Source organism: Temnothorax americanus, unplaced genomic scaffold (genome assembly GCF_048541705.1).
Source record: "Temnothorax americanus isolate GAGA-0224 unplaced genomic scaffold, ASM4854170v1 Scaffold190, whole genome shotgun sequence".
NCBI lineage: Eukaryota > Metazoa > Arthropoda > Insecta > Hymenoptera > Formicidae > Temnothorax > Temnothorax americanus.
The window spans coordinates 35,626-62,500 of NW_027509330.1; the positions used below are offsets into that span (position 1 = coordinate 35,626).

General features: G+C 43.5%; 1 protein-coding gene and 1 pseudogene across 2 annotated transcripts in view; one reads left to right on the plus strand and one right to left on the minus strand.

Moving 5' to 3' along the window:
* Nucleotides 1–26,875, plus strand: part of LOC143896689 (mitochondrial pyruvate carrier 1-like) — a 74,710-nt pseudogene that overhangs the window by 4,317 nt on the left and 43,518 nt on the right. The gene's annotated exons all lie outside the window — the stretch shown is intronic.
* On the minus strand, nt 10,182–11,606 carry LOC143896692 (uncharacterized). Its single transcript, XM_077404687.1, has one exon. It carries the CDS (start codon nt 11,604–11,606, stop codon nt 10,182–10,184), a length of 1,425 nt encoding a protein of 474 aa, XP_077260813.1.

Consider the following 26,875-nt stretch of genomic DNA (forward strand, 5'->3'; position numbering starts at 1 on the left):
AGTATTTGCCGCTTTTCCTCCTCCGAATACTCTCTCGGGGGGTCGTCGTCTTGTTGCGTTACATTTATTGCTGATGTTTCGGCTATCGGATTTCGGCTCAATGCATCGGCATTCACGTTGTTTTTTCCTGCTTTATGTACGATCTCGTAATCGTATTCTTCTAGTTTTAGCCTCCATCTTATAAGTCTGGAGCCGGGGTCGTTTACATTAAATAGCCAGATCAATGGTTTGTGATCGGTTATAATTTTAAATCTAACGCCATATAAGTAGGGACGGAAATGTTTTACCGCCCAGACGATTGCTAATAGCTCTTTTTCTGTGGTATTATAATTTTGCTCTGCCTTGCATAATACTCGGCTGGCGTACGCTATCGGTCGGTCTTGGCCTACTGTTCCTTGTGAGAGCACGGCTCCGATGGCGTAATCTGACGCGTCGGTAGTTACCAAGAACTCTTTGCTAAAGTCAGGGTAATTCAATACCGGGGCTGTCGTTAATTTTTCTTTAAGTAGATCAAACGCGTTCTGTTGTTCGATTGACCAATTAAATTTTTCTCCTTTCTTTGTGAGCTTTGTTAGAGGCTTGGCTATCTTTGAGAAGTTTTCGATAAATTTTCTATAGTATCCGGCTAAACCGATGAAAGATTGTATATCTTTCACTCTTCTCGGGGTCGGAAATTCTTTTACTGCTCCTAACTTAGACGGGTCTGGCGATATTCCGTTTTCGGATATCACATGCCCTAGGTAAATGACCTCTTTTCGTAAAAATGCACATTTGTTCGGTTGTAACTTAAGATTGTATTTTCGTAGTCTGTGCAGTACTGCGATTAACCGCTTAACGTGCTCTGTCAGCGATGCTCCGTATATAACGATGTCATCGATATACACGAAACATTTCAATCCTAACAGTCCGGCTAATACTGCATACATTAATCGCTGAAAGGCCGCTGGTGCATTTTTTAAACCGAATGGCATTCTGTTGTGCTCGAAATGTCCGTCTGGAGTCGAAAATGCCGTTTTCTGCTTATGTTCTTCGTGCATCGGGATTTGGTGATATCCCGAGGCTAAATCTAGTACAGAAAAATATTTCGCATTGCCTAGCTGATCAAGTATGTCTGTAATATTTGGCATGGGGAAGGAGTCTCCCATGGTGAGATCGTTCATTTTTCTGAAGTCGATCACTACGCGAAATTTTATTCTGCCGAACGCGTCAGGTTTCTTGGCGACAACTACTATTGGCGCGTTCCACTGGCTTGTGCTCGGACGAATTATGCCGTCGTCCAACATTTTCCGTATTTGTTTCCTTACTTCGGCCTTATGTTTCTCGGGTAACCGGTATGGCTTTACATTTACTGGCGCACTATCGGGTCGTGTATTTATTTCGTGTTTTATTGCTGTAGTGGCGCTTAGTTTATCTCCGTCTAGGTAAAAAACGTCATAAAATTCATCGCAAATTTTTTCTACTGCCTCTCGCTCTTCTGTGTTTAGGTGATCGAGCTGTACTTGGTCGCGCACTTTCTTTTGTCGCTCTGTGACAGTCTCGTATTCTTCATTTGCCTGTAACGTGAGTACGCTCGCGGCGTCGTCCGCCGGCAGGTCTTCTAACGTTACGTGTGGAGTGAGGATCTCCACCGGCTTGTCCGTCACGTTCAATATGCTGACCGGGCAAGTAAATTCGACGGGTTTTACGAGGCAATGCCCGATGAAAACTCCGGGAGCAGGTTCACCGCTTTTCACTATGCCTACCCGGTTATGATCTGTAACGGCTTTCACAATGGTTTCACTGCGGGGAGGTAGATTTATTTTTTGATACGGTCGTAGCTTGAACATGGCTTTGCCTATTTTCAACTGTTTTGACGTGTTTGAGATATCGGCTTTATATTTAGTTAGGAAGTCGTTCCCTAATATTCCTTCGTATTCGATGGGGAAGTCATCTTTTACTACGTACATTGTGTGACGTATTTTCTTGTTTCCGAGATCTACGGTCGCTTTTATTTTTCCTAGCGTGTGAATTTGGTGTCCTGTTACGCCGATTAATGCCAGTTTCTCCTCTCGCACCATTGTTTTTCCCTTTAGGTTGCCTACTTTAATCAATGTTAGAGTTGCTCCGGAATCCAATAGAAGATTCATTTCTCCTCGTTCCGCTTCCTGTATAGGCAGTGTTATGATATCTAGCGGGCCCTTCTTGTGTTTCTCCGTTACCTGAGACACTCGGTATGTCTCGGCGGCGCGTGCCTTATTTCTTTTCGGCTTCTCTTCCTCCTCGCTACTGCTGTCGGAGGGTGCGTCCTCGCTAGATTCGCTCGCTTTGGTTTTTCTTACTGTGCCTATCGGTGCTTTTTTCGCACTTTCCTGTTTCGGTCGGCGCGGTCGCTCGGATTTCGGCCGTCCGTTTAACGACCAGCACTCGTCGCGCTTGTGCCCTGCTTTCTTGCAGTAGGTACACTCGATTATATTTATGCCACCGGGCTTATCTGCTCGCGGCAGCAGGAATTTATTAGCTTGTTGGCTCATACGGCAATCTCGCCCGTAATGGCCGGTTTTACCACATTTGTAGCATTTTACAGTCGCGTTTCCCGCATTTCGCGCGTTTCCCTGATTAAATCTATTTCTGTTTACTGTTTGTCCGTTTCGCGGGGAGGGGCCTCTAACTTTTTCCTCGGCACTGGCGCCGGTTATTGCCTCCTGTAGGCTTGGATATCGCTGTGCTCGGACCAGCATCTTGATATCATCATGCAGCCCGATTTGGAAGTTATGCAGAGCTTGCATTTTAATACTTTCCAATATCGCTTTTTGCTGCTCTTGCGAGTGCCCTTGGCCTTCTTCCATGGCCTCATACAGTTCTCTCGCGAGCTTCTCGACTCGACGCCCGAATTCCTGCGCGCTTTCTCCCGCTTTTTGTTTTAGCGAGTTGAATTCTAGCTGCAGATGGGTCATGCCGCGTTTTCCGAGATATTCCGTTTCGAGTTCGCGTTTTAGCTGCTCGAAGTCGCGAATATCACGCGTGTCGAAGTCGGTCATTGCCTTGCCCTTGAACTTTGTGCACAAAATCGCTTCTAGGAGCATGGTTTCGTCCGCGGGCTGTATATTTTTCATCGCGTAAGTGCTTGCATTAATAAATTCGCGAACGCGTTCTCGGGATTCTCCGTTCATTTCGGGAATCATGTTACGGGCTTCCTTTAGGCTGAGGAACCCGAGACGGTGCCCTGGCTGACTACGGACGTCGCTGTGCGTTCGTCCGTAGGTCACGTCCAGCGGGCCCTGGCTGGTCCGTACGCGTCGTTCTCGCGCATCGGGGGGGTCGTGAGTGGCGGATTCCATTTGGCTCATGCGTTCCCGCATCTCGCGAATTGCGCGCAGGACTTCTACAGAGCGCTCGAACTCTGCGGCTTCTGTACGGTCCATGCGTTCCTGCATGTCGCGCATCATGCGTAGGACATCGCTGAGCACGGAGCTCATTGCTCCGGGGCTTACCTGCGTCGGCTCGGGGGCTCGATCTTGGTCGCCTTTGGGCGGTTGCCCATATTCCGCGGGTCTAAACCGCTCTATTTCCGCGTTAATTTGCGCCGGGGATATGTCCTCTCGCGGCGCGATGGTCGCGGCAGCTCGTGGCTGGCTCATTCTGTCGGCCCGGGGGGTATAATCCTCTTCCTCGGGGTCGAATATATCGCTTTCGTATGACGTCAGGGAGAATTCTCCTCTTCCTGCGTTTTCGCTCTGAGTGTCGGCCGAGGTGTCCGATCGTGCGTCACCGTCGGTCGGGGGCAATCTGTGTGCGTCACTGTCGCTGCTTGTGTTGTCGACGCTATCTTGTGGGTTTCTGTTCGCGTCGCAAAGACTAGCGTCTAAGAATTCGAATTCGCGTTCTACGATGACGTTAGGATGTAGCTCGAGCACCGGCGAGCTTGCGTCGTCGAGTTGCGCGTCTAAGTTTCTTCGCACGCGATCTAATTCGTCGTTCGCGAGTCGTGTAGCGCGAAAACGATTCCTGATACTATTTTCGATGGCTCGTTGCGCGCGCTCGCTTAACACAAATGATGCGTTGCTGACAGGGGGATGCCGGGACAAGTCGTCCGACATCTATCGGCGCTTATGCTTTAGCGTCCTGAAACGCGAAAATCTTTCGGCGCTTCGCGGTTGTATTGCCTGCAGTCGTGAAAATTTCTCTCGCTATCCGGTTTTCGCTATCGCGGGGTACGCACGCAGAGGTATAACGGTTGCGTCGCGGCGCGTGCCGGTATCGGCTTACAATGGCGTATTGACTTACAGTACCGCCGCGTAGTGCATCGTGACCGCTTTCTGCCGCGTCAAGTCTGACAGGGCCGCTTCACTGCTTCTGCGTTGTCTGCTTTGCTGCGTCCTTGCTGCGCTGCTTCGCTGGCTCGCTGCGTCCCTGCGTCGCTGCGTCGGGCTGGCGAGTCCGTGCGGTAGGTCGGGGCCTCTCCGGTGTCGCTGATAGCACGCGGGGCTACTGCCGTCGTTTCACGCACTCGGGATCCGGCTGGCTTTTCCTCTCCGGGATATTTTACCGCCGTCTAACGATCCGTTCCCTTCGCAGGCGCAATCTGGCAGGACGTCCTCCCGTCCGGTTGGCAGATCCCACCGCTGCCACCAATTGTTGTGCCGTACCTCTGATTCGAGGGATCGGCACGGAGTTCTTTTGGATCCGCCGGGAGGAAGGAGGAATGATGTTGCCAGAGTTTTCTACTTGACGATATTTTAATAAAAAACCTTTTATTCTTGATACACTTGTTTCGTTGATTTCGTTGCCCTGACTCGCGGGCGTTCTCAATAGGATAGTTGTCGTTGGTCGTGCGCGATTAGTCTTACGTTCTAGACTGCCCGCCGCTTCTCGAAAGGGCGGGCTTTTATCACTCGCGTATTTGCTTCCGCGATGCTGACTTAGCTGTCAGCGCTTTTGCTTCCGGGTGAGTGACCGGGATGTCACTTGCAACACCCGGAATGCCAGCTCAGATGGATTTGGCAATATTCGGAAGAAGCGCTGGCAGCTAGGTGTCGAAATAACGACACGGCGACTTCCGCCTCACAACAGACCGTATTGCACACACGGCCGTGTTGCACACACGGCCGTATTGCACACACGGTCGTATTGCACACACGGCCGTATTGGAATATTGCAATGTTTTAGCTTTTTGTATTGTAGAAGACGATGGAAATGATGACGACGTTTACACCGAATGATAACGGCTCGATTTACAGCGAAGTTTGAATATCGATGATATAACTTAATTCGGCGTAAATCGGGCCGTGTAAACGTAGTCAATGCTGTAGCATTGATACACGCGCTTCCGAAGGTTAGCGCTAGGTTGAAAATCCAATTGCCTGTGTTATTCCCTGTTCCTGTTGCCTGTACTTTTGTATTGCATTCAGCTTAAGGCTTCGGGATACTCACCGCAGCCATATTGGAATCGTGACGTCAGACGCGAGAAATAACACGCTGAGAATTTTGCGTGCCATTTCTACATAAAAAAATATTTGGATTTAAAAAAACACTCCAGGTCGCTTTAACACACTTCTAAAATAGTCCGAAACTAATCTTTTCTGTTATAAGTTAATAATAGGGTGGTTAAATAACTAAATGGGACTTGCTGCGAAGTGTCATGATGCGATCAAGTGATTGTGCATCTGCAAGCTAGGTTTCATATTACAGTCATTTTTCAGCTGTTGATTGATTGTCAACAAAAAAGGTTAGTTTTCGGACTATTTTAAAAGTGTGTTAAAACGATCTGAAGTGTTTTTTTTTCTAATTAAATATCTTCGTTAAAAAATAGCACGCAAGAATTCTCCATGTATTATTTCTCGCCTCTGACGTCACGATTTTCAATATGGCTGATTAAGTATCAAAAGCCTTAAAACTGTTCTATTTTTATGTAGATATAGTTGTTGAAAAATCACATAATTATTACTCTTTATGAATTAAGCTAATATGGAAAAAGTCCGAAGTGCTCCTTATCCGATTTTGATGAGCTTTCAATATGTCGTTTTCTTATATGAAAATAAGGGATACGTATTCTTTTGGTACATATCCAATCGTATGTTTAAAAGTTTAAAAAACTTCTTTCAAAAAGATCAAATTTTCTTTTTTGAGGTAAAAATATCTCTAAAACTATTTAATCTAAAAAAAAATTGATACAAGTAATATACAAAAGAAAAGTGCAAGGTATAAGAAACAAAAAAATTACTTATATGTTTCAAGTTCTGTGTAAGGATATGTCGTTTTATGTAGATATAACACGAATACATGTTGTATATTCTTTCCGACATTTTCGAAACTATTAAGACTCAGACGTATGCGGGAAAACGAGACGTACATATCGGACTCGCGTGGAAAAAATTCAGTTTGTTGTTATTCATCGAACGTCGTGTCCATTTTCGTATTTTTAAAACATCTTTTCGGCGACTTTTTCCCATTTGACTTGACAACGCATCGAGCCTGAGTAATAAAGATAGCACGCTCGTCATACCTCGTAGATTCTGTTACTGCAGAATCTAACGCGATAAAATACAGAAGATACGATCGTCTCTATTTGGCGACAAGTCCTGTCCCGTGAAGATATAAATGCCGTGAGTTTAATATAGTTCTGTACCGTTGGGGAGAGAATCGTAGAAAAAATACGAAAGATGGAAACGAGGGTGAATTTGTCTCTTCTTTTTAGGTTCTCGTGCATCCTCGCATGAATGTCGACATCGAGCTTTGTACATTACCTTCGAGATCCGCGACTTCAGAAACACCTAGTGAGTTCGCGTTTTACACAATCACTATACGCTTTACAATCACGCTGATGGTCCGGGTTCACGAACGGCGCGGCACGACAAAATGGCCGCGAGAGAGGGGTCGATATCGGGATCGAACTCCCTGCGCTGAGTTATTGAGAAGTGCTCGCTTGCCCTTACGCTCGGTTATCACAACACTTGTTGCAATCACTATACCCGGGCTGACTGCATGTGACGGTCTCGTTCGCCGTCTGTACGTTCTTTTAGATGAGGATCACGGTACCGCACGCGGTGATCACGTGATCCGTTTGTGCGCGTTGCCCACTCGATTGCGGGCGACAAATCTCGTCAATCTCGTCTGACGAGAGATATTGCGCGACGACTAATGCCGCTCGCGACGACACTTGTACGCTCGAAACTACCCCTCGCACAGGGCTTCTCGCGTCCCCCAATACCGAACTCCTCGCAGTCGGAAAACGGCTCACTCTTCGCTGCACGAGTGAAAGAGCGATTCGAGATGTTTCACGCGGCGATCTCACGGATGCGGCTCGCGATGAAACTTGATTACGGACTTCACGCATTGGCGGTCGAGACCATTCCCGATAGGCACAATGTCGCGAACGCCCGGCTCGATGTGTCTCTTTTCGCGGCAGAGAACAGAAGAGAGCGCGGATCGATATCGATTATCCTTCGTCCCGATAGGTGACCCTCGGCGGGGGTATGGGCCTCACGAAGGGCGAATCACATGGATCCGCGATGTAACGCGTTGCGCGGTATACATATTTAGGAAAACGCGTGCGCGTTTCGCAATCGCGCTGTCGAAACGGTAAGCGCGATATTCGGGTGATCTCGGATAAAGTCGAGTCAAGCCCGAGGGTTGTTTGTGCTTGCGCCAGGGGCGATTACTTTCGCGACAGCGCTCTGCCACCTGATTTTACCTTAATCCTAAACATACCGCCCGCCTCGAAGCTTTAGTTTCGAAATTTTCTGACTTCGAATGTGATGAAGTTCGAGGAGGTCGATATGTGAACGCACGAAATCTTATGAGCTAATCGAACGCAAACTGACAGACTGTCGCAGAACTTTATTTACAAGATTTAAGCAATAAGGGTAACAAGAATATCGCACGAACCGCCCACCGTGGCAGACAGATTAGCGACGAGACGGCTGAAGAGAAGTCGAATCGTTACTAGAAGTCTCGTCAGAACGCGTCTCACAGTCAATCGGCAGCAAACACAGTTTTACGATCGGCCGGGTATACTCGGACGTCGCGGTTTTGACATTCACAACACGAATCAATCCATCGGAACCGGCGTGGCACTGGGTAATTCGACCAAGCTCCCATTTACAAGGAGGCAGTGTGGCATTCCGCAATAAAACGAGCTGCCCAACTTTCACGGGCGTTTGCAATTTTCGCCATTTAACACGCTGCTGCAACGTGTTAACGTAATCTGTTTGCCACAATTTCCAAAAGCGCTCGGTCAAATGTCGAACTCGTTGCCACCTCGACAACCGATTTTCATGCAAATCTAATAGCGATGGCTCCGGATTGACCGCGATCGCCGATCCGATTAAAAAATGTCCGGGCGTTAAGACCTCGTAATCATTGAGCGTATCTTTCAACGGAGCGAGAGGACGCGAATTAAGACACGCTTCGATTCGGCACAACAAAGTCGTAAGCTCTTCGAACGTGAGCGTGTGATTCTGGAGTACCCGACGGAGATGATGTTTCACGCTCCGGACTCCGGCTTCCCATAAACCACCGAAATGTGGCGCAGACGGGGGAATAAAATGCCATTGGACATTATCGGAAGCGGTGGCGTTGAGAAAATTCGGATCATTAACGGCTGCGCGATATGCTTGGGATAACTCTTTAGTGGCTCCGACAAACGTTGTCCCGTTATCGGAGTACATTGACTCCGGCAATCCTCGACGAGCGCAAAATCGAGAAAAGGCGTCTAGAAACGCGGGTGTGGAATAATTTTCTACTAATTCTAAATGGATCGCGCGGGTTGCAAGACAGACAAACAACGCGATATACGCCTTTCGTGAACTAATTCCGCGGCCCCCGAAAGCGCGAACTTGTACGGGTCCCGCGTAATCGAGACCGCAATGTGAGAAACTGCGCGATGGCGGAGACACTCGCAGAGTAGGAAGATCTCCCATGAGCTGCTGGGGCACGACCGCTTTTTCACGCGTGCAAACCACGCACTTATGAATTATCGATCGGACCGGGCTTCGAGCTCGTAAGATCCAGAAGTCCTATCGCAGTGTTGCGAGCGTGAGCTGCGTGCCTGCATGAAGCCTTCGCGAATGAGCTTGCCGAATGAGTAGAGTCACTAACGGATGTGACGCGAGTAAAATTGGATGCTTAGAATTAAACGAGATCGGAGCGTTTTTCAAGCGTCCTCCGACTCTAAGCAATCCCTCGCGATCCACAAATGGATTTAACGATAAGAGCGGACTTTTAGCATTTAATGGTTTGTTGTTGGTCAACGCGGTAAGTTCGGCGGAAAATAATTCAAGTTGAATCTGCTTGAGCCAGAATGTGCGAGCGCGATGACATTCGTGGACCGACATGGCGAGTCCCTGTGGCGCGAGATCCGATGACCCATCCGCAAGACGACAGCGAGAAACGAATTTCATGATGTACGCTGTTACACGAATGAGTTTAGCCCACTCTGAATACTGTGCTGCTAGATTCCACGAGACGGGAGGAGTCGCAACGTGTACAGTGACTGCGCGTTCCTCGAGCGACGTTTCGGCGAGAGGCGATGTAAGGCCTTCCGGCCATTTTTTCTGAGGGAACTGAAGCCATGGGGGTCCCCGCCACCATAACGGGTGATTCACTAATTCGTGACCGAGTAAGCCGCGAGATGCACAATCTGCCGGATTGTCCGCGGTAGCTACGTGATGCCATGTCACGTTCGGGAGAAGCGATTGAATTCTTGATACGCGATTCGCAACGAAAGTTTTCCAATGAGACGGATGCCGTTTCAACCATGCGAGTACGATTTCGGAATCGCTCCAACAATATCGCGCAACGACATCAACCGCGATCGATTCTTGAACAAATTCCATTAAATCAGCTAATAATAACGCGGCAGAGAGCTTCAACCGAGGGACGCTCATTGTTTTTATCGGAGCTACCTTAGATTTTCCCGCGAGGAGCGAGATTGTTACTTCGCCCGACTGTGATATTACGCGAAGATATACGACGGCTGCGTATGCAACAGTAGATGCATCAGCGAAGCCGTGCAACTCACAACGAACGGAATCAGATTCTTGCCCTGTCCAACGCGGAAACTGCACTTCATTAAGCGCGGATACATTCGTGTAGATAAACTGCCAATCGCGGAACACGTCGGGAGGAAGTTCGTCGTCCCAATCGAGCTTGAGACGCCATAATCGTTGCATAAAAACTTTCGCGGTAATTATGACGGGGGTAACTCATCCGAGCGGGTCAAACAACTTCGCGATCATTGAGAGAATTGTTCGTTTCGTTTTCGGGATGTGAGCTTTGATCGCGACCCGATACTGGAACACCTCTCGCGCGGGATTCCAGCTAATTCCGAGAATCTTTAAATGTTCATCAGTTTGCAAAATTTTATTGCATGCGAGACCGTGATTGGCCGAATCGATATCCGATAAAAGCTCCGAGTCGTTGCTCGCCCATTTGCGCAGTTCAAAGCCGCCTTTTTTTAAGTGTGCGATGAGTTGAGTGCGAGCTTGACGGAGGCAACCGCGTTTGTGTGCGCCGATAAGAACCTCATCGATATATTTTTTCTTGCGAAGAATGATGACGGCCAACGGGAAAGCTTGTCCTTCATCGATAACTAACTGCTCAAGGACACGAAGTGCTAAGAACGGAGCAGCTGCGGTACCGTACGTTACGGTAAGCAGCATATATTCACGCAGAGGTTCGCTGGGAATCTTCCGCCAAAGAATTCTTTGATATGTCACGTCGCGCGGGTCCACGAGAATTTGCCGATACATTTTGGTAGCATCAGCCGTATACACAAATCGATGTTGCCGCCACTGGAGAATGACAACTGGCAAATCGGGTTGAAGTTTAGGACCTGAGAGAAGATGATCATTCAATGATGATCCGTTAGAAGAGGGACATGACGCGTTGAAAACGACACGCAGATGCGTAGTTTTACTGTCTTCCCGGATAACGGGATGATGCGGAATGAAAACGCATTGCGTATCATTGGAGTCGGAAGCGGGCACTTCCCTCATGTGCCCGAGAGCTTCATATTCGCGAAGAAATTCGGAGTACTCGTCCCGTTGCGCAGGATGAGCATCGAATCTCCGAATTAACCCGTTAAGATATTTCTCGGCGATAGCGCGAGAATGTCCGATTTCGATCGGAGGGCCTTCCTTAAATGGAAGACGTACAATATAGCGTCCGTCAGGACAGCGCGAATGAGTGAGGCGAAAATGCTCTTCGCATTTTTCGTCCTCGGGAGTGAGAGTCATCTTTCGCGGAATCTCTTCGACCTCCCAAAACCGTCGGAGTTCCTGATCGAGCGACAAGGAATTGAGACTGTGATGAGCATTCACAGTATACGAAGGTCGATCGTGTGACGAGTCAACCGAGATGGCATGTGAGGCTACCTGACTAGAAGTGATAGGTCCCGATATTACCCATCCCAATATCGAATTTTGAGCGATAGGCTGTCCCACCGCCCCTTTTCGAATTCCGTCTTTAATGAGAGCGCTATACAATTCCGCGCCTACTATAATGCTAATGGGATTTGCGCTCATGGGGTCGTGGTCAGCCCATGGGAGATCCTCGAGATGAGCCAACGTCGCCTTGAGCGGCAAACGTTTCGGCGCGTATGCCGTTAGCGATTTCTTATCTAACTTCATTTCTATGTTTAGGATTAAGGTAAAATCAGGTGGCAGGGCGCTGTCGCGCAAGTAATCGCCCCTGGCGCAAGCACAAACAACCCTCGGGCTTGACTCGACTTTATCCGAGATCACCCGAATATCACGCTTACCGTTTCGACAGCGCGATTGCAAAACGCGCACGCGTTTTCCTAAATATGTATACCGCGCAACGCGTTACATCGCGGATCCATGTGATTCGCCCTTCGTGAGGCCCATACCCCCGCCGAGGGTCTCGTATCGGGACGACGGATAATCGATATCAATCCGCGCTCTCTTCTGTTCTCTGCCGCGAAAAGAGACACATCGAGCCGGGCGTTCGCGACATTGTGCCTATCGGGAGGGGTCTCGACCGCCAGTGCGTGAAGTCCGTAATCAAGTTTCATCGCGAGCCGCATCCGTGAGATCGCCGCGTGAAACATCTCGAATCGCTCTTTCACTCGTGCCGCGAAGAGTGAGCCGTTTTCCGACTGCGAGGAGTTCGGTATTGGGGGACGCGAGACGCCCTGTGCGAGGGGTAGTTTCGAGCGTACAAGTGTCGTCGCGAGTGGCATTAGTCGTCGCGCACTATCTCTCGTCATACGAGATTGACGAGATTTGTCGCCCGCAATCGAGTGGGCAACGCGCGCAAACGGATCACGTGCTCACCGCGTGCGGTACCGTGATCCTCATCTAAAAGAACGTACAGACGGCAAACGAGACCGTCACATGCAGTCAGCCCGGGTATAGTGATTGCAACAAGTGTTGTGATAACCGAGCATCAGTGCAAGCGAGCACTTCTTAAAAACTCAGCGCAGGGAGTTCGATCTTGATATCGACCCCTCTCTCGCGGCCATTTTGTCGTGCCACGCCGTTCGTGAACACGGACCATCAGCGTGAATGTCAAGCGTATAGTGATTGTGTAAAACGCGAACTCACTATCGCGTACCCGAGACAAAAGGAAAGCTTGAGCATCTCGCATCTCGTGACCGCGGTCGCTCGTCTGCTTCGCGCCAAGATATCCGTTGCCCGCGAGCAAGATCTCCGGACATGAGAGCGGTCATCTACCGCTCTACAAGATTTCCGTTTCGCGAGCCACGCATACAGAAGGAGCGACTCAAGATGTCCGTCCCGCCATCCCGCGAATGCTCCGGGTGTTCGGGTGCGTGAGTGCGCGAGGTACTCTATGTGCAATAAAGTGTGTTTGTCAGAATAACCCGGCGAGCGTTTTTAAACCCTCCTTCCGCTACCTCCTTGGTTCTTGCCGCGCGCCCTGGACAGGGTGGTCCCGGCATACTTCGTGTCCTGAAGGTACCTCGGTCGCGCACGAAACATCTGCGCGTGAGATCGCCGCGTGAAACATCTCAAATCGCTCTTTCACTCGTGCCGCGAAGAGTGAGCCGTTTTTCGACTGCGAGGAGTTCGGTATTGGGGGAAGCGAGAAGCCCTGTGCGAGGGGAGGTTCGAGCGTACAAGTGTCGTCGCGAGCGGCATTAGTCGTCGCGCAATATCTCTCGTCATACGAGATCGACGAGATTTGTCGCCCGCAATCGAGTGGGCAACGCGCACAAAGGATCACGTGATCACCGCGTGCGGCACCGTGATCCTCATCTAAAAGAACGTACAGACGGCAAACGAGACCGTCACATGCAGTCAGCCCGGGTATAGTGATTGCAACAAGTGTTGTGATAACCGAGCATCAGTGCAAACGAGCACTTCTCAATAACTCAGCGCAAGGAGTTCGATCCCGATATCGACCCCTCTCTCGCGGCCATTTTGTCGTGCCGCGCCGTTGGTGAACACGGACCATCAGCGTGAATGTCAAGCGTGTAGTTATTGTGTAAAACGCGTACTCACTATCGCGTACCCGAGACAAAAAGAAAGCCTGAGCATCTCGCACCTCGTGACCGCGGTCGCTCGTCTTCTTCGCGCCAAGATATCCGTTGACCGCGAGCAAGATCTCCGGACGCAAGGGCGGTCATCTATTTACCTCAAAAAAGAAAATTTGATCTTTTTGAAAGAAGTTTTTTAAACTTTTAAACATACGATTGGATATGTACCAAAAAAATACGTATCCCTTATTTTCATCTAAGAAAACGACATATTGAAAGCTCATCAAAATCGGATAAGGAGCACTTCGGACTTTTTCCATATTAGCTTAATTCATAAAGAGTAATAATTATGTGATTTTTCAACAACTATATCTACATAAAAATAGAACAGTTTTAAGCTTTTTGATACTTAGTCAGCCATATTGAAAATCGTGACGTCAGAGGCGAGAAATAATACATGGAGAATTCTTGCGTGCTATTTTTTAACGAAGATATTTGATTAGAAAAAAAAAACACTTCAGATCGTTTTAACACACTTTTAAAATAGTCCGAAAACTAACCTTTTTTGTTGACAATCAATCAACAGCTGAAAAATGACTGTAATATGAAACCTAGCTTGCAGATGCACAATCACTTGATCGCATCATAACACTTCGCACCAAGTCCCATATAATTATTTAACCACCCTATTATTAACTTATAACAGAAAAGATTAGTTTCGGACTATTTTAGAAGTGTGCTAAAGCAACCTGGAGTGTTTTTTTAAATCCAAATATTTTTTTATGTAGAAATGGCACGCAAAATTCTCAGCGTGTTATTTCTCGCGTCGGACGTCACGATTCCAATATGGCTGCGGTGAGTATCCCGAAGCCTTAAGCTGAATGCAATACAAAAGTACAGGCAACAGGAACAGGGAATAACACAGGCAATTGGATTTTCAACCTAGCGCTAACCTTCGGAAGCGCGTGTATCAATGCTACAGCATTGACTACGTTTACACGGCCCGATTTACGCCGAATTAAGTTATATCATCGATATTCAAACTTCGCTGTAAATCGAGCCATTATCACTCGGTGTAAACGTCGTCATCATTTCCATCGTCTTCTACAATACAAAAAGCTAAAGCATTGCAATATTCCAATACGGCCGTGTGTGCAATACGGTCGTGTGTGCAATACGGCCGTGTGTGCAATACGACCGTGTGTGCAACACGGCCGTGTGTACAACACAGTCGTGTGTGCAACACGGCCGTGTGTGCAATACAACCGTGTGTGCAACACGGCCGTGCGTGCAATACAACCGTGTGTGCAACACGGCCGTGCGTGCAATACGGCCGTGTGTGCAACACGGCCGTGTGTGCAACACGATCGTGTGTGCAACACGGCCGTGTGTGCAATACGGCCGTGTGTGCAATACGGCCGTGTGTGCAATACGGTCGTGTGTGCAATACGGTCGTGTGTGCAACACGGCCGTGTGTGCAATACGGTCGTGTGTGCAACACGGCCGTGTGTGTAATACGGTCGTGTGTGCAACACGGCCGTGTGTGCAATACGGTCGTGTGTGCAATACGGTCGTGTGTGCAACACGGCCGTGTGTGCAATACAACCGTGTGTGCAATACGGCTGTGTGTGCAACACGGACGTGTGTGCAATACGGCCGTGTGTGTAATACGGCCGTGTGTGCAATATGGTCGTGTGCGCAATGCGCTGTGTGCAATACGGTCGCGTGTGCAATAACAGCCATGTGTGCAATGCGCTGTGTGCAATACGGTCGTGTGTGCAATGCGCTGTGAGCAATACAGTCGTGTGTGCAATGCGCTGTGTGCAATACAACCATGTGTGCAATGCGCTGTGTGCAATACGGTCGTGTGTGCAATGCGCTGTGAGCAATACGGTCGTGTGTGCAATGCGCTGTGTGCAATACAGCCATGTGTGCAATGCGCTGCGTGCAATACGCTGTATGCAATACAGCCGTTTTTACAGTGCACTGTGTACAATACGGTCGTGTGTGCAATAACAGCCATGTGTGCAATTCGCTGTGTGCAATACGGTCGTGTGTGCAATGCGCTGTGTGCAATACGGTCGTGTGCGCAATGCGCTGTGTGCAATACGGTCGTGTGTGCAATGCGCTGTGCGCAATATGATCGTGTAGACAAAGAAATATGTGCGCAATAATGCCTGTAGGCAATCGTTCTGTACGCAATTTGAAATGTGTGCTATCGGGATTGTGTGCAATAAGTGTGTGCAATCGAACCTGTAGGCAATCGTTTTGTAGGCAAACGGGACCCTCCCCGGGTAACCTACCTAAAAGACATACTTACCTGATCCTGATACTTACCTGTGGGCGATCCCAAGTCCGTTCGGGGAGATCCTAAGTCGGTCCAGCGCAGATCCAGAGACACAGTCAGCGGTGCACAGCTGCAGTCCAGAAGAGGTCCGAGGTGCTTGGTCCATCGACGATCCAAGATCCAGCGGCAACGGGGCGACCTGAAACAGAAACAAGGAAAGAGGAATCAGCGAGGCGTCAAAAGGTTGGGAAAATCCTAATATCTAGCGTTATCCTTTCTCGTTTTGGGGGTTAAAATCAAGTGGCGACCGTGTCGGTGACACCTAAATCTAAATCAGGGGGAATATCACTCCTCCGTTCGGTTACAACCGTTCCAAAGTTATATTTTTGCAATAAACAAAAAGTGTGATTTTGCCAATTTTGGAGATATCTCAAATCCGCTTGCGCCATCTTCTTCAGAATCGTTTGTAGTTGTTTGTAGTGCTTTTCTTTTCGTTTGTAGTTGAACCGTTTAAAAGTTATTACATTTTTGCAATAAACAAAAAGTATAACTTTGCCAATTTTGGAGATATCTCAAATCCGCTTGCGCCATCTTCTTCAGAGCCGTTTGTAGTTGTTTGTAGTGCTTTTCTTTTCGTTTGTAGTTGCACCGTTCCAAAGTTATATTTTTGCAATAAACAAAAAGTGTGATTTTGCCAATTTTGGAGATATCTCAAATCCGCTTGCGCCATCTTCTTCAGAATCGTTTGTAGTTGTTTGTAGTGCCTTTCTTTTCGTTTGTAGTTGAACCGTTTAAAAGTTATTACATTTTTGCAATAAACAAAAAGTATAACTTTGCCAATTTTGGAGATATCTCAAATCCGCTTGCGCCATCTTCTTCAGAATCGTTTGTAGTTGTTTGTAGTGCTTTTCTTTTCGTTTGTAGTTGAACCGTTTAAAAGTTATTAAATTTTTGCAATAAACAAAAAGTATAACTTTGCCAATTTTGGAGATATCTCAAATCCGCTTGCGCCATCTTCTTCAGAATCGTTTGTAGTTGTTTGTAGTGCTTTTCTTTTCGTTTGTAGTTGCACCGTTCCAAATTTATTATATTTTTGCAATAAACAAAAAGTGTAACTTTGCCAATTTTGGAGATATCTCAAATCCGCTTGAGCCATCTTTTTCAGAATCGTTTGTAGTTGTTTGTAGTGCTTTTCTTTTCGTTTGTAGTTGAACCGTTCCAAAGTTATTACATTTTTGCAATAAACAAAAAGTGTAACTTTGCCAATTTTGGAGATATCTCAAATCCGCTTGCGCCATCTTCTTCAGAATCGTTTGTAGTTGTTTGTAGTGCTTTTCTTTTCGTTTGTAGTTGAACCGTTCCAAAGTTATTACATTTTTGCAATAAACAAAAAGTGTAACTTTGCCAATTTTGGAGATATCTCAAATTCGCTTGCGCCATCTTTTTCAGAATCGTTTGTAGTTGTTTGTAGTGCTTTTCTTTTCGTTTGTAGTTGCACCGTTTAAAAGTTATTACATTTTTGCAATAAACAAAAAGTATAACTTTGCCAATTTTAGAGATATCTCAAATCCTCTTGCGCCATCCTCTTCCGAATCGTTTGTAGTTGTTTGTAGTGCTTTTCTTTTTGTTTGTAGTTGCACCGTTTGAAAAATATGATATTTTTGCAATAAATAAAGAGTTTGATTTTGCCAATTTTTTAATTATCTTAAAACTGCTTGCGGGAATCGATGTGGAATCGTTTGTAGTTGATTGTAGTGATTTTTCTTTCGTTTGTAGTTGCACCGATCAAAAGATGTGATATTTTTGCAATAAATGAAAAGTGTGAGTTTGCCAATCTTTTAGATATCTTAAAACTGATTGCGGGACTCGATGTGGAATCATTTCTAGTCTATTGTAGTGATTTTTTTTCGTTTGTAGTTGCACCGTTCACAAGACACGATTATTTAAACAATTGCAAAATAACGGCACTTCGATTTTGAAATTAATGTTGAGACGAACAACTACAAACAGTTTCGAAGCTTGAGCTCATAGCAGATTATCTCCACGTTAGTTTGTGAGGGGCTGCAATCAAAATTAGTGGTTTACAAACTGCAAACAATTTTGTAGTTACTGTTTAAAGGCTATTTAGTTTATGTTATTTTAATTTTTCGAAAGACTAGAATCAAAATTAATATTTTTATAAACAATTTTGCAGCAGTTTGTTTTTTATGTACTGTTTGCTAAGAAAACTACGATCGAATTTAATGGCAGTGCACATAACTACGAACAATTTTCGAGCTAGAGTTTAGAGCCTATATTCGATTCGAGCACGCTATACGCTAATCTTACAAATACTGCTGTTATTGATGAATATCAACAAGATGGAACACTACAATGAAATTCCGTTCTTAGCATTACCCGAAACCGACGACGAGGACGTGACGGAAAACCGGTTTCACTTTTTAGTTCTTTTTTTGTTTTGTTTTGTTTTTTTTTTATTTTTTTTATTTACTTTTTTTATATTTTTTTACATGTTAGTTTTTTTGTGCTTTTCTGTTTTCTGAACTTCTCTATAGCCGATAAAATCTTTATATTACGCAACAGTGTCGATAAAAGTGAAAGACTTTTAATCGGACGTCGACTCAATTGTCTTGGAGACTCGGACATAAAATAATATGTGGATATTGTGTTTCTGCAAGAGCGTTCTCGCAGTGACTGCCATGACTCGGTTTTTCAAATCATTATGGCTTTCCCACTTGCCGGTAACTCGTTTAATGAACGCAAAATAATGCTCGTCAATGTGGACAATCGCGGAAACAAATTTATAAGTATACTTATCACAAATCAGCTTATCTGGTATTTCTTCGATGGTAAATTGTCTCCTGCAATTTGGATAGCCATTTCGAGCTGAAAGTAGACAATTTCCAACATCCTCGATATTGAGTATCATGTGATCACCTCCAGATAAACCTTTCGAAATATTAGGACTCTTGCATCGAAAACACGTGCTTGTACTTCTGGGTTTACAAGTTTCGTTCACAGCTTCTTGCAGACCTGCCATGCCATGTCTGTATATTGGGACTGGATTTAGATGTAGAACCGACATAATCTTTGAGTTTTCGAACAGGCAATCAGCGCATCGAACAGTTTTTGAAATAGATGGCACATCACGGAGAATAAATTTTTCTTGCAGATATGAAATATTAATTGTACAATCTAATATTCCATCTTTTATTTCCTTAGTGGTACTTAAAATATATCCTCGCTTTTTGTACAGTTTTGCCGTCACACCCGTCGTTGATAATGCCTGAACAAATTCAGATAGATAGGTTTTATTGTCCGTAAGATATTCGAAATATGAAGCAAAATCGTGACGTGCAGCTAACATGCTTTGAACGGTGAAATCAAACGCACATGTGTTTCGTACGCTAACGATGTGTTCACCGATTTTTACCGGTTTTAACAAATTTCCGTTCACAAGCAAAGGCAACGTTGGGGTAAATTTCGGCCGTTTGTAAATAATCTCGATATCAGGACATGCGGTGAGATATTTACCTCTTTTGTTCGCTTTACCTGATATCTTCGGTTTTATTGGATTTATCTTTTTGTTCAGACCTTTCCAATCTTCTTTTTCGTTGAGAAAGGATGTTTCGGAGGCAACACTGTCAACAGTAGTATCTCTCGATTGGGATGATACTCTTTTTAGGTCACTTATCAAGTCCTCCGAATGATCAGTGTGAGAACCGTCACGTGTATCATCATTTGCTGACTGCAACGAATTGCCGATAAGATCTTTTGTGTCGTCCATAGCTACTACTTGAGGTTTCATTGGTGAGAGATCATCGGATAACGAATTTTTGATTTCAACGAGGGGGGACTTCTTAAAGAAATCCCGACTGTCAACAAAAGTATCTTTAAGCTTGTGTGATTCTGCAATAGTAAAGTCCATTACTTCAGGCATAGCGTGTACGATCTTCGGATTTTTTTCCTTACTTTCTTTTTCCGGCGCATTTAACAATTTATTAGTTCCCATCAAAGACCTGAGGTGAATAACGAGGTACTTATCTACCCTGATAGCTTTACCATTTTTAAAAACTAGATGTTTGAGTTCCCGAAAATATTCTTCACTTTGAACTGAACTAGCAACACGTTTATCTCCCAACTCTACGAAAGTAGAGTTTTGTTGATCATTGGCTGTCATTACGGCTGTCCACAAAACGAACTGTTTGGACAATTTGAAGAGACTAGAACCGAAACCAACGCAATGGTATGCATTTAATCGACCTTGCTTCAAGTTACTAGTGCTGTTTGTTTTGATTCTTTCCAGAATTGTATCGATTGCACTGTTCGATTGTAAAGTTATTTTGTTGTCAGAGTCTTCGAATCGTTCTAGCAAATCAGAATCACTGTTTTCGGAATTTTTCGGCATATCGGTAGGAAGATCATAAGATTTTAAACGATTCATAACCCTATTATGAGCAGCGAAGCAATGGCTTTCTTTATCATCAATATCTTCGTGAGTCGAAAAAGCTATTGATAGAACGTCCGTACATATTTCAATGAACTTATCAATCTCTGTGCACGTACTCAAAAGACCAACACAGCGCAGATAAAAGTCCTTTTTGTCAAGAGATTCATGCTGGAAGCAGCTCCAACGTGCAACTAATTTGATTAGATGTGCGATATCAATGCGAATGAGACATCGGGGGCGTTGAACACGCATGGATGAGGAGTTATTATCGAAGACGATACAGTTCTCGATATACGTTTTAAGATCGCTGTTGTTGAACGCTAAAGAAGTTGCATTCAGAAGTGCCGGTGAGTAATCTATGACCACTTGTTTCGGAATTGATCCCCCAGAACGCAACCACTCTCGCATCCAATACGTCAATGTATTAGTATCATGCCTTTTAGAAATTAATTGAAATAAAGGCAGGATTTTTCTGCGATAACCGCAAACAGCCTGGTAGAGATAAATAACTCGTTTTGAGCCATCCGGTTTTGGAATTTGTTTTACCAGTCCACCCGTTGCGTCAAAGCTAATGCTACCGATATCGTCTTCCTTCTGAAACTTGTTATACAGAAAGAGCTGCGTGGGACTCCAAAACATCACATAAAATTTATCAAGCCCAATTTCGTAAATACACCCACTGAACTCTTGACCGTACTTCATGTCCCATACTGAGGCAAGAGCAGCTTTAACTTTGAACAACCCCAACTCTTTATCTCGAGCTTCCTGTTTTGCTTTACGTGCAACATCTTCCGAAGGTAGGTTGGCCGGTACAACATCTCCGAATTCCATTAACCTATTAGCTTCATTCCGTCGCCAAGCGTAAGTTGATGTACCCTGCAATTCCTTTCCAATACGAATCCGTCTGTCACCACGTACTTGCCGCTTTTTTTCATGCGCTATCCCACAAGAATCGAAAGTGGAAACATGTAAAGTCGGGCCATCCTCAGTCGGTTCGCTTTGACAATAGATGTGAATCTTTGATTTACATTCTGAGCAACTGCCCTTAATTGACAAGAATATCTCGTCAGGATTTCGATTAATTTTTGCGTTTTTAAAAGAGTAGGGGCAGGGCAATTTTAAATGACTCCATAAAACATCGTATACTGCATCAGCCCAACCAATAACAAGTACCTCGTATTTGCGATGTTTGTATTCTACGATGTGGGATTTAAGAGTATCCCATTCGCTTTTTGACATCGTTATTGCTTTGCGTATAGCTGGTAACATGCAATTCGTTTCACCCACTGACCAATTCGAATCGTCCCGCGAATCATTCGCGGTTGTGTCAAAAGTACTTTCGTTGGTACATTCCAATGTTTCGACTCCATGTATTTTATTAAAAACATCATTCTTATTTTTTGACAAATAAAGGTAGATGTAATCCTTTGACATCTTACCTTGCATCGCATCGACCGCCTTTTGCCAAACATCGTCGCCCCACGGCAAAAGTTTACCTTTATTGTCCAAAAACCACAGCCCTTTCAAGGCTTCGTAAACTTTATTTGGCGGATTCGCCGACTTTCGAGGCATTTTTATATGACTCCCGAAACTGACGGTACAGTTATCGCCTTTATATAAAGCTGTTGGTTCAATCTTCGTCTGCTCCACTATCACACATACAGAGCGGTGATGTCAGATCGCGGGCCTGGTAGCAAGCGATAGCATACGTAAGCGTCGTATTGTGAACGTGCGCGCTCGGAACTTGGGACTGAAACCGACGCGACGTCGAACAATAGAAGAAACAAATGACGATCTGTCTTCTACTCTCGCTCGGACGAGTTGGCGTTCGAGCGACGCGATATTCAACTCTAATTGCAAACAGATTAAGATATAACGCGCGTGTACAATACATATATCTTTTCATCCGCGGGCGATACAAATTCGACTCCGCACGGAAAAAATGTACTTGAAAATATATGTTAATGAATATATATCGTGTGTATAAATTATGTACAGTTATGGCATAATCTCTAACTGACATGAAAGATTGTAGTAAGGTATAATATGTTAATTATAAATTAAATTCCGTAGTGTAAACTTTTCCGTTCCAACTTTCTTTATTAAAGACACAATTATTTAAACAATTGCAAAATAACGGAACTTTTTCGTATCAAGGTATCTTTAATATTGAAAAGTTCCGTTATTTTGCAATTGTTTAAATAATCGTGTCTTGTGAACGGTGCAACTACAAACGAAAAGAAAATCACTACAATCAACTAGAAACGATTCCACATCGAGTCCCGCATTAAGATATCTAAAAAATTGGCAAACTCACACTTTTCATTTATTGCAAAAATATCACATCTTTTGATCGGTGCAACTACAAACGAAAGAAAAATCACTACAATCAACTACAAACGATTCCACATCAATTCCCGCAATCAGTTTTAAGATAATTAAAAAATTGGCAAAATCAAACTCTTTATTTATTGCAAAAATATCATATCTTTCAAACGGTGCAACTACAAACAAAAAGAAAAGCACTACAAACAACTACAAACGATTCGGAAGAATATGGCGCAAGCGGATTTGAGATATCTCCAAAATTGGCAAAGTTATATTTTTTGTTTATTGCAAAAATGTAATAACTTTTAAATGGTTCAACTACAAACAAAAAGAAAAGCACTACAAACAACTACAAACGATTCTGAAAAAGATGGCTCAAGCGGATTTGAGATATCTCCAAAATTGGCAAAGTTACACTTTTTGTTTATTGCAAAAATATAATAACTTTGGAACGATGCAACTACAAACGAAAAGAAAAGCACTACAAACAACTACAAACGATTCTGAAGAAGATGGCGCAAGCGGATTTGAGATATCTCCAAAATTGGCAAAGTTACACTTTTTGTTTAATGCAAAAATATAATAACTTTGAAACGGTGCAACTACAAACGAAAAGAAAAGCACTACAAACAACTACAAACGATTCTGAAAAAGATGGCTCAAGCGGATTTGAGATATCTCCAAAATTGGCAAAGTTACACTTTTTGTTTATTGCAAAAATATAATAACTTTGGAACGGTGCAACTACAAACGAAAAGAAAAGCACTACAAACAACTACAAACGATTCTGAAAAAGATGGCGCAAGCGGATTTGAGATATCTCCAAAATTGGCAAAGTTATATACTTTTTGTTTATTGCAAAAATGTAATAACTTTTAAACGGTTTAACTACAAACGAAAAGAAAAGCACTACAAACAACTACAAACGATTCTGAAGAAGATGGCGCAAGCGGATTTGAGATATCTCCACAATTGGCAAAGTTACACTTTTTGTTTATTGCAAAAATATAATAACTTTGAAACGGTGCAACTACAAACGAAAAAAAAGCACTACAAACAACTACAAACGATTCTGAAGAAGATGGCGCAAGCGGATTTGAGATATCTCCAAAATTGGCAAAGTTAGGTTTTTTTAATTTTTTTAAATTGTTGTAACTTTTAAACGGTGCAACTACAAACGAAAAGAGAAGCACTACAAACAACTACAAACGATTCTGAAGAAGATGGCGCAAGCGGATTTGAGATATCTCAAAGTGGGGTGCGAGTCATTTTTTAAATGTTTATAACTTTTAATGTATTGAACTACAAACGAAATTTTTGTTACTACAAACAACTACAAACAAAATGCTAACGTTTTCTGTAAAAAAATTAATTTTTCGAAAGTCGGGTGCCAGGTTCACATAGGTTCCTGGCGAGCCATGCCGGCACGTGGAAGGTTCGAGGAAGGCAGCCATTTTCTGGAACGTTCGAGAGAACCTTTCGGCATGAGATAAAACGCCCTTTCGAAATCCTGGATAAACGAGGCTTTGGCTTGGTATTTTTAAGATATACTCGTGTATGAACTTCTTACGTGATGTTATCATGAACCTAAAGGTAACCTATTTAAATACTTTTTAGTGTTAACGTTAGATATCGTCTATCGTTACGAGAGTGGAAACGTTAGACATTCGTCTACCGTTACGAGAGTGGAAACGTTGGATGTCTTCTAACGTTGCGAGAGTGAGAATCTCTCCTCTCAAGGTTACCCTTTGAGCTGACATAATCTATCTTCTCAATGTTACCTTTTGAATTAACAATTCGCATAAATCACGAGAGCAAGCAAAAGGAAAACTTCCTCGTCTTTTGAAAAAAGATTAGAGTTTATTTCGAGTCTAATTGTAATACTGAGCTCAGTCTAAAGTATATTAAATAATTAATCCTTCGGTTGCAACCATTTAAGTTACAAGGAAAACGTTTATTTCTTTCTTTCATACGATTGTTTCATTGTAATTGATTCTGTCATATTCTTTATCGTCTATTACTTTAATTTGCGGATATTCGTCACACTTACTTGTATTACGTACTAAATGATAATGCGTTCTTTGCAAATATATAGATCGTTCCTAGCATTGTAATAACACTATCGAATAATCGTTTCCGTGCGTTGCTATATAAGTTCTTATTCAATTACTTTATAATCTTCTAATAAATATCTTGCGAATTATTAGTTATCTAGTATTACGTTCATGCTGTGGTGAATTAATGTGTCAATCAAAGACTGCCTAGTACAAGATTTAGTTTAGTAAATTCAGTGAGAAACTTAGCGCTTACGTTTCTATTGTCGTTCATGTCATGCATATAGCTTATGTTGTAGTAATAGCTCATAATATAGTATAATGCTTTGCCGAGATTTAGACACTTATTTGGTAATACTCAATCAGCATTAACATTACAAATAATATTACTGAATAGACTGATGATAGTAATTCGGTATTTAAAACAAAAGATTGATGCATTATTTCCTAGATTATATAAATTCTATCTGAAGTGATATTCTTGTATTAATTGATTTATGTTTATGTTTCAAACGATCCTTTCTTTAGAGAAGAACAACTAATTCTAAGCTTGACTACGTCAAGAGAAATTATACGAGAATCTACTATAACACTTCTTCTTGCAATGAAGATTTTATATGATAAAGAAATACCTCAGTAAAACCTCCAAGTATATTATGATACATATTTAAAGAAAGGACTGTTCTATAATAACCATATTTATTTGTTTCTTTTATGCATTTGAGACATTTATTGTACTAATATTGTATTTTTATATTACCGATGTATAATTCTGTTCACGAATACTGGGAAGGTTTTAGGGCAGTTTCCCTTCTCCTATGCAACAAATGTTGGTATTCTTTGTATAATTCTGCCCACTTTAAACTTTTGATTTGAATTACATATAAATCACGAAACGCAATCTCTCTTTCAATAAACGGATTCTTTTCATTTGTTTCTTCCTCATCTAACTCTTGAGATCAGGCTTGTGCGCGAGCTTGTCCAAACAGGCAACATAATTTTGTGACGTGTATCACTTGGGTTATAATTTTTCGGAAATAAAGATACTACTGTTTAGATTTTTTCGAGATTTTTCGAGATATAAAGATCTACCACTTGTTACTTAGGTGTTTTCGAGGTATAATACTACCACTTTCTTTTTTTTTTTAGGTAACAACATATACACTACTATACGTGTACTTGGCGCCTTTTTTTACCTTTTTTTTAAAAAAGGTAACCTTTACTATACTCATTTGCGCTGTTGCCAAGTTGCCATTATTTGCTTGCGTTCATTTCTAGCAGACAAAAAATCAAGCAATTTATGCTTTAATAATTAATTTTTTTTACGAAATGTGCGGTAACCTTCCCCTTTCTTTCGCTCATTTATTTGTAAATTGTTAAGTTACATTTGTATATTTTTTTTCCTTATCATTTGCATTTTTTTTGCACTTATTTCATTCTAAAGGTATGCAATATATGTCATTTCCCATAAAAACCATAAGAACCTATGTTAAAAATGCAGCCAGTTTCATGCAATTTTAATATGTTGTTCTGGAATGCAAAATAGAATTATGTGAATTTTTTGGGAATTTTTCACCGTCCCGTTTTGAAATAAATCTACTCCTAAAATTGTACTTTTTAGGTTTTTGGAGTAGATTTTTTTCAAAACGGGACGGTGAAAAATTCCCAAAAAATTCACATAATTCTATTTTGCATTGCAGAACAACATATTAAAATTTCATGAAATTCTCTGCATTTTGTTGTAGCCATTGAACCACCTTAAGCTCGAGGCTAAAGCCACGGTTCTCGAAGATTCCACCCAGCCATTCGCTTGCGCAATTAAATTGAACTGTGCTAAATATTCGCGCAGAGGAACAGTCCCGTCGAACGTGTCGGGCTTTAATTTATAACCGAGCGTCGTCTCACTCGAACCTCCACACGCGGTGTGCCCCGCACACGAGCCCTCACCCGTGCCCATCACACGCAGCAGCTCGACTGAATTTCCGCACGCGGCGCGCCCCGCCCTGGTAACCATCTCCGATAGAAAACGATAAAAAAATTTCTTATCGTTTTTAATACGGTTAGTGAATCGTTTATTTACGGTACTCTATCAGAAACTCACGTTACAAAATACTTGGGATCCTATCGTAAATGTCTTATCAGCTATACATCAGTTTTTATCGTTTTTAATATGGTTAGTGAATCGTTTATTTACGGTATTCTATCAGAAACTCACGTTACAAAATACTTGGAATCTTATCGTAAATGTCTTCTCAGCTGCACATCAGTTTCTATCGTTTTTAATATGGTTAGTGAATCGTTTATTTACGGTACTCTATCAG

Bases quoted from the DNA above. Each gene is read 5' to 3' on its own strand.
- LOC143896692 (XM_077404687.1), bottom strand. From the start codon at position 11,606: ATGAAGTTAGATAAGAAATCGCTAACGGCATACGCGCCGAAACGTTTG.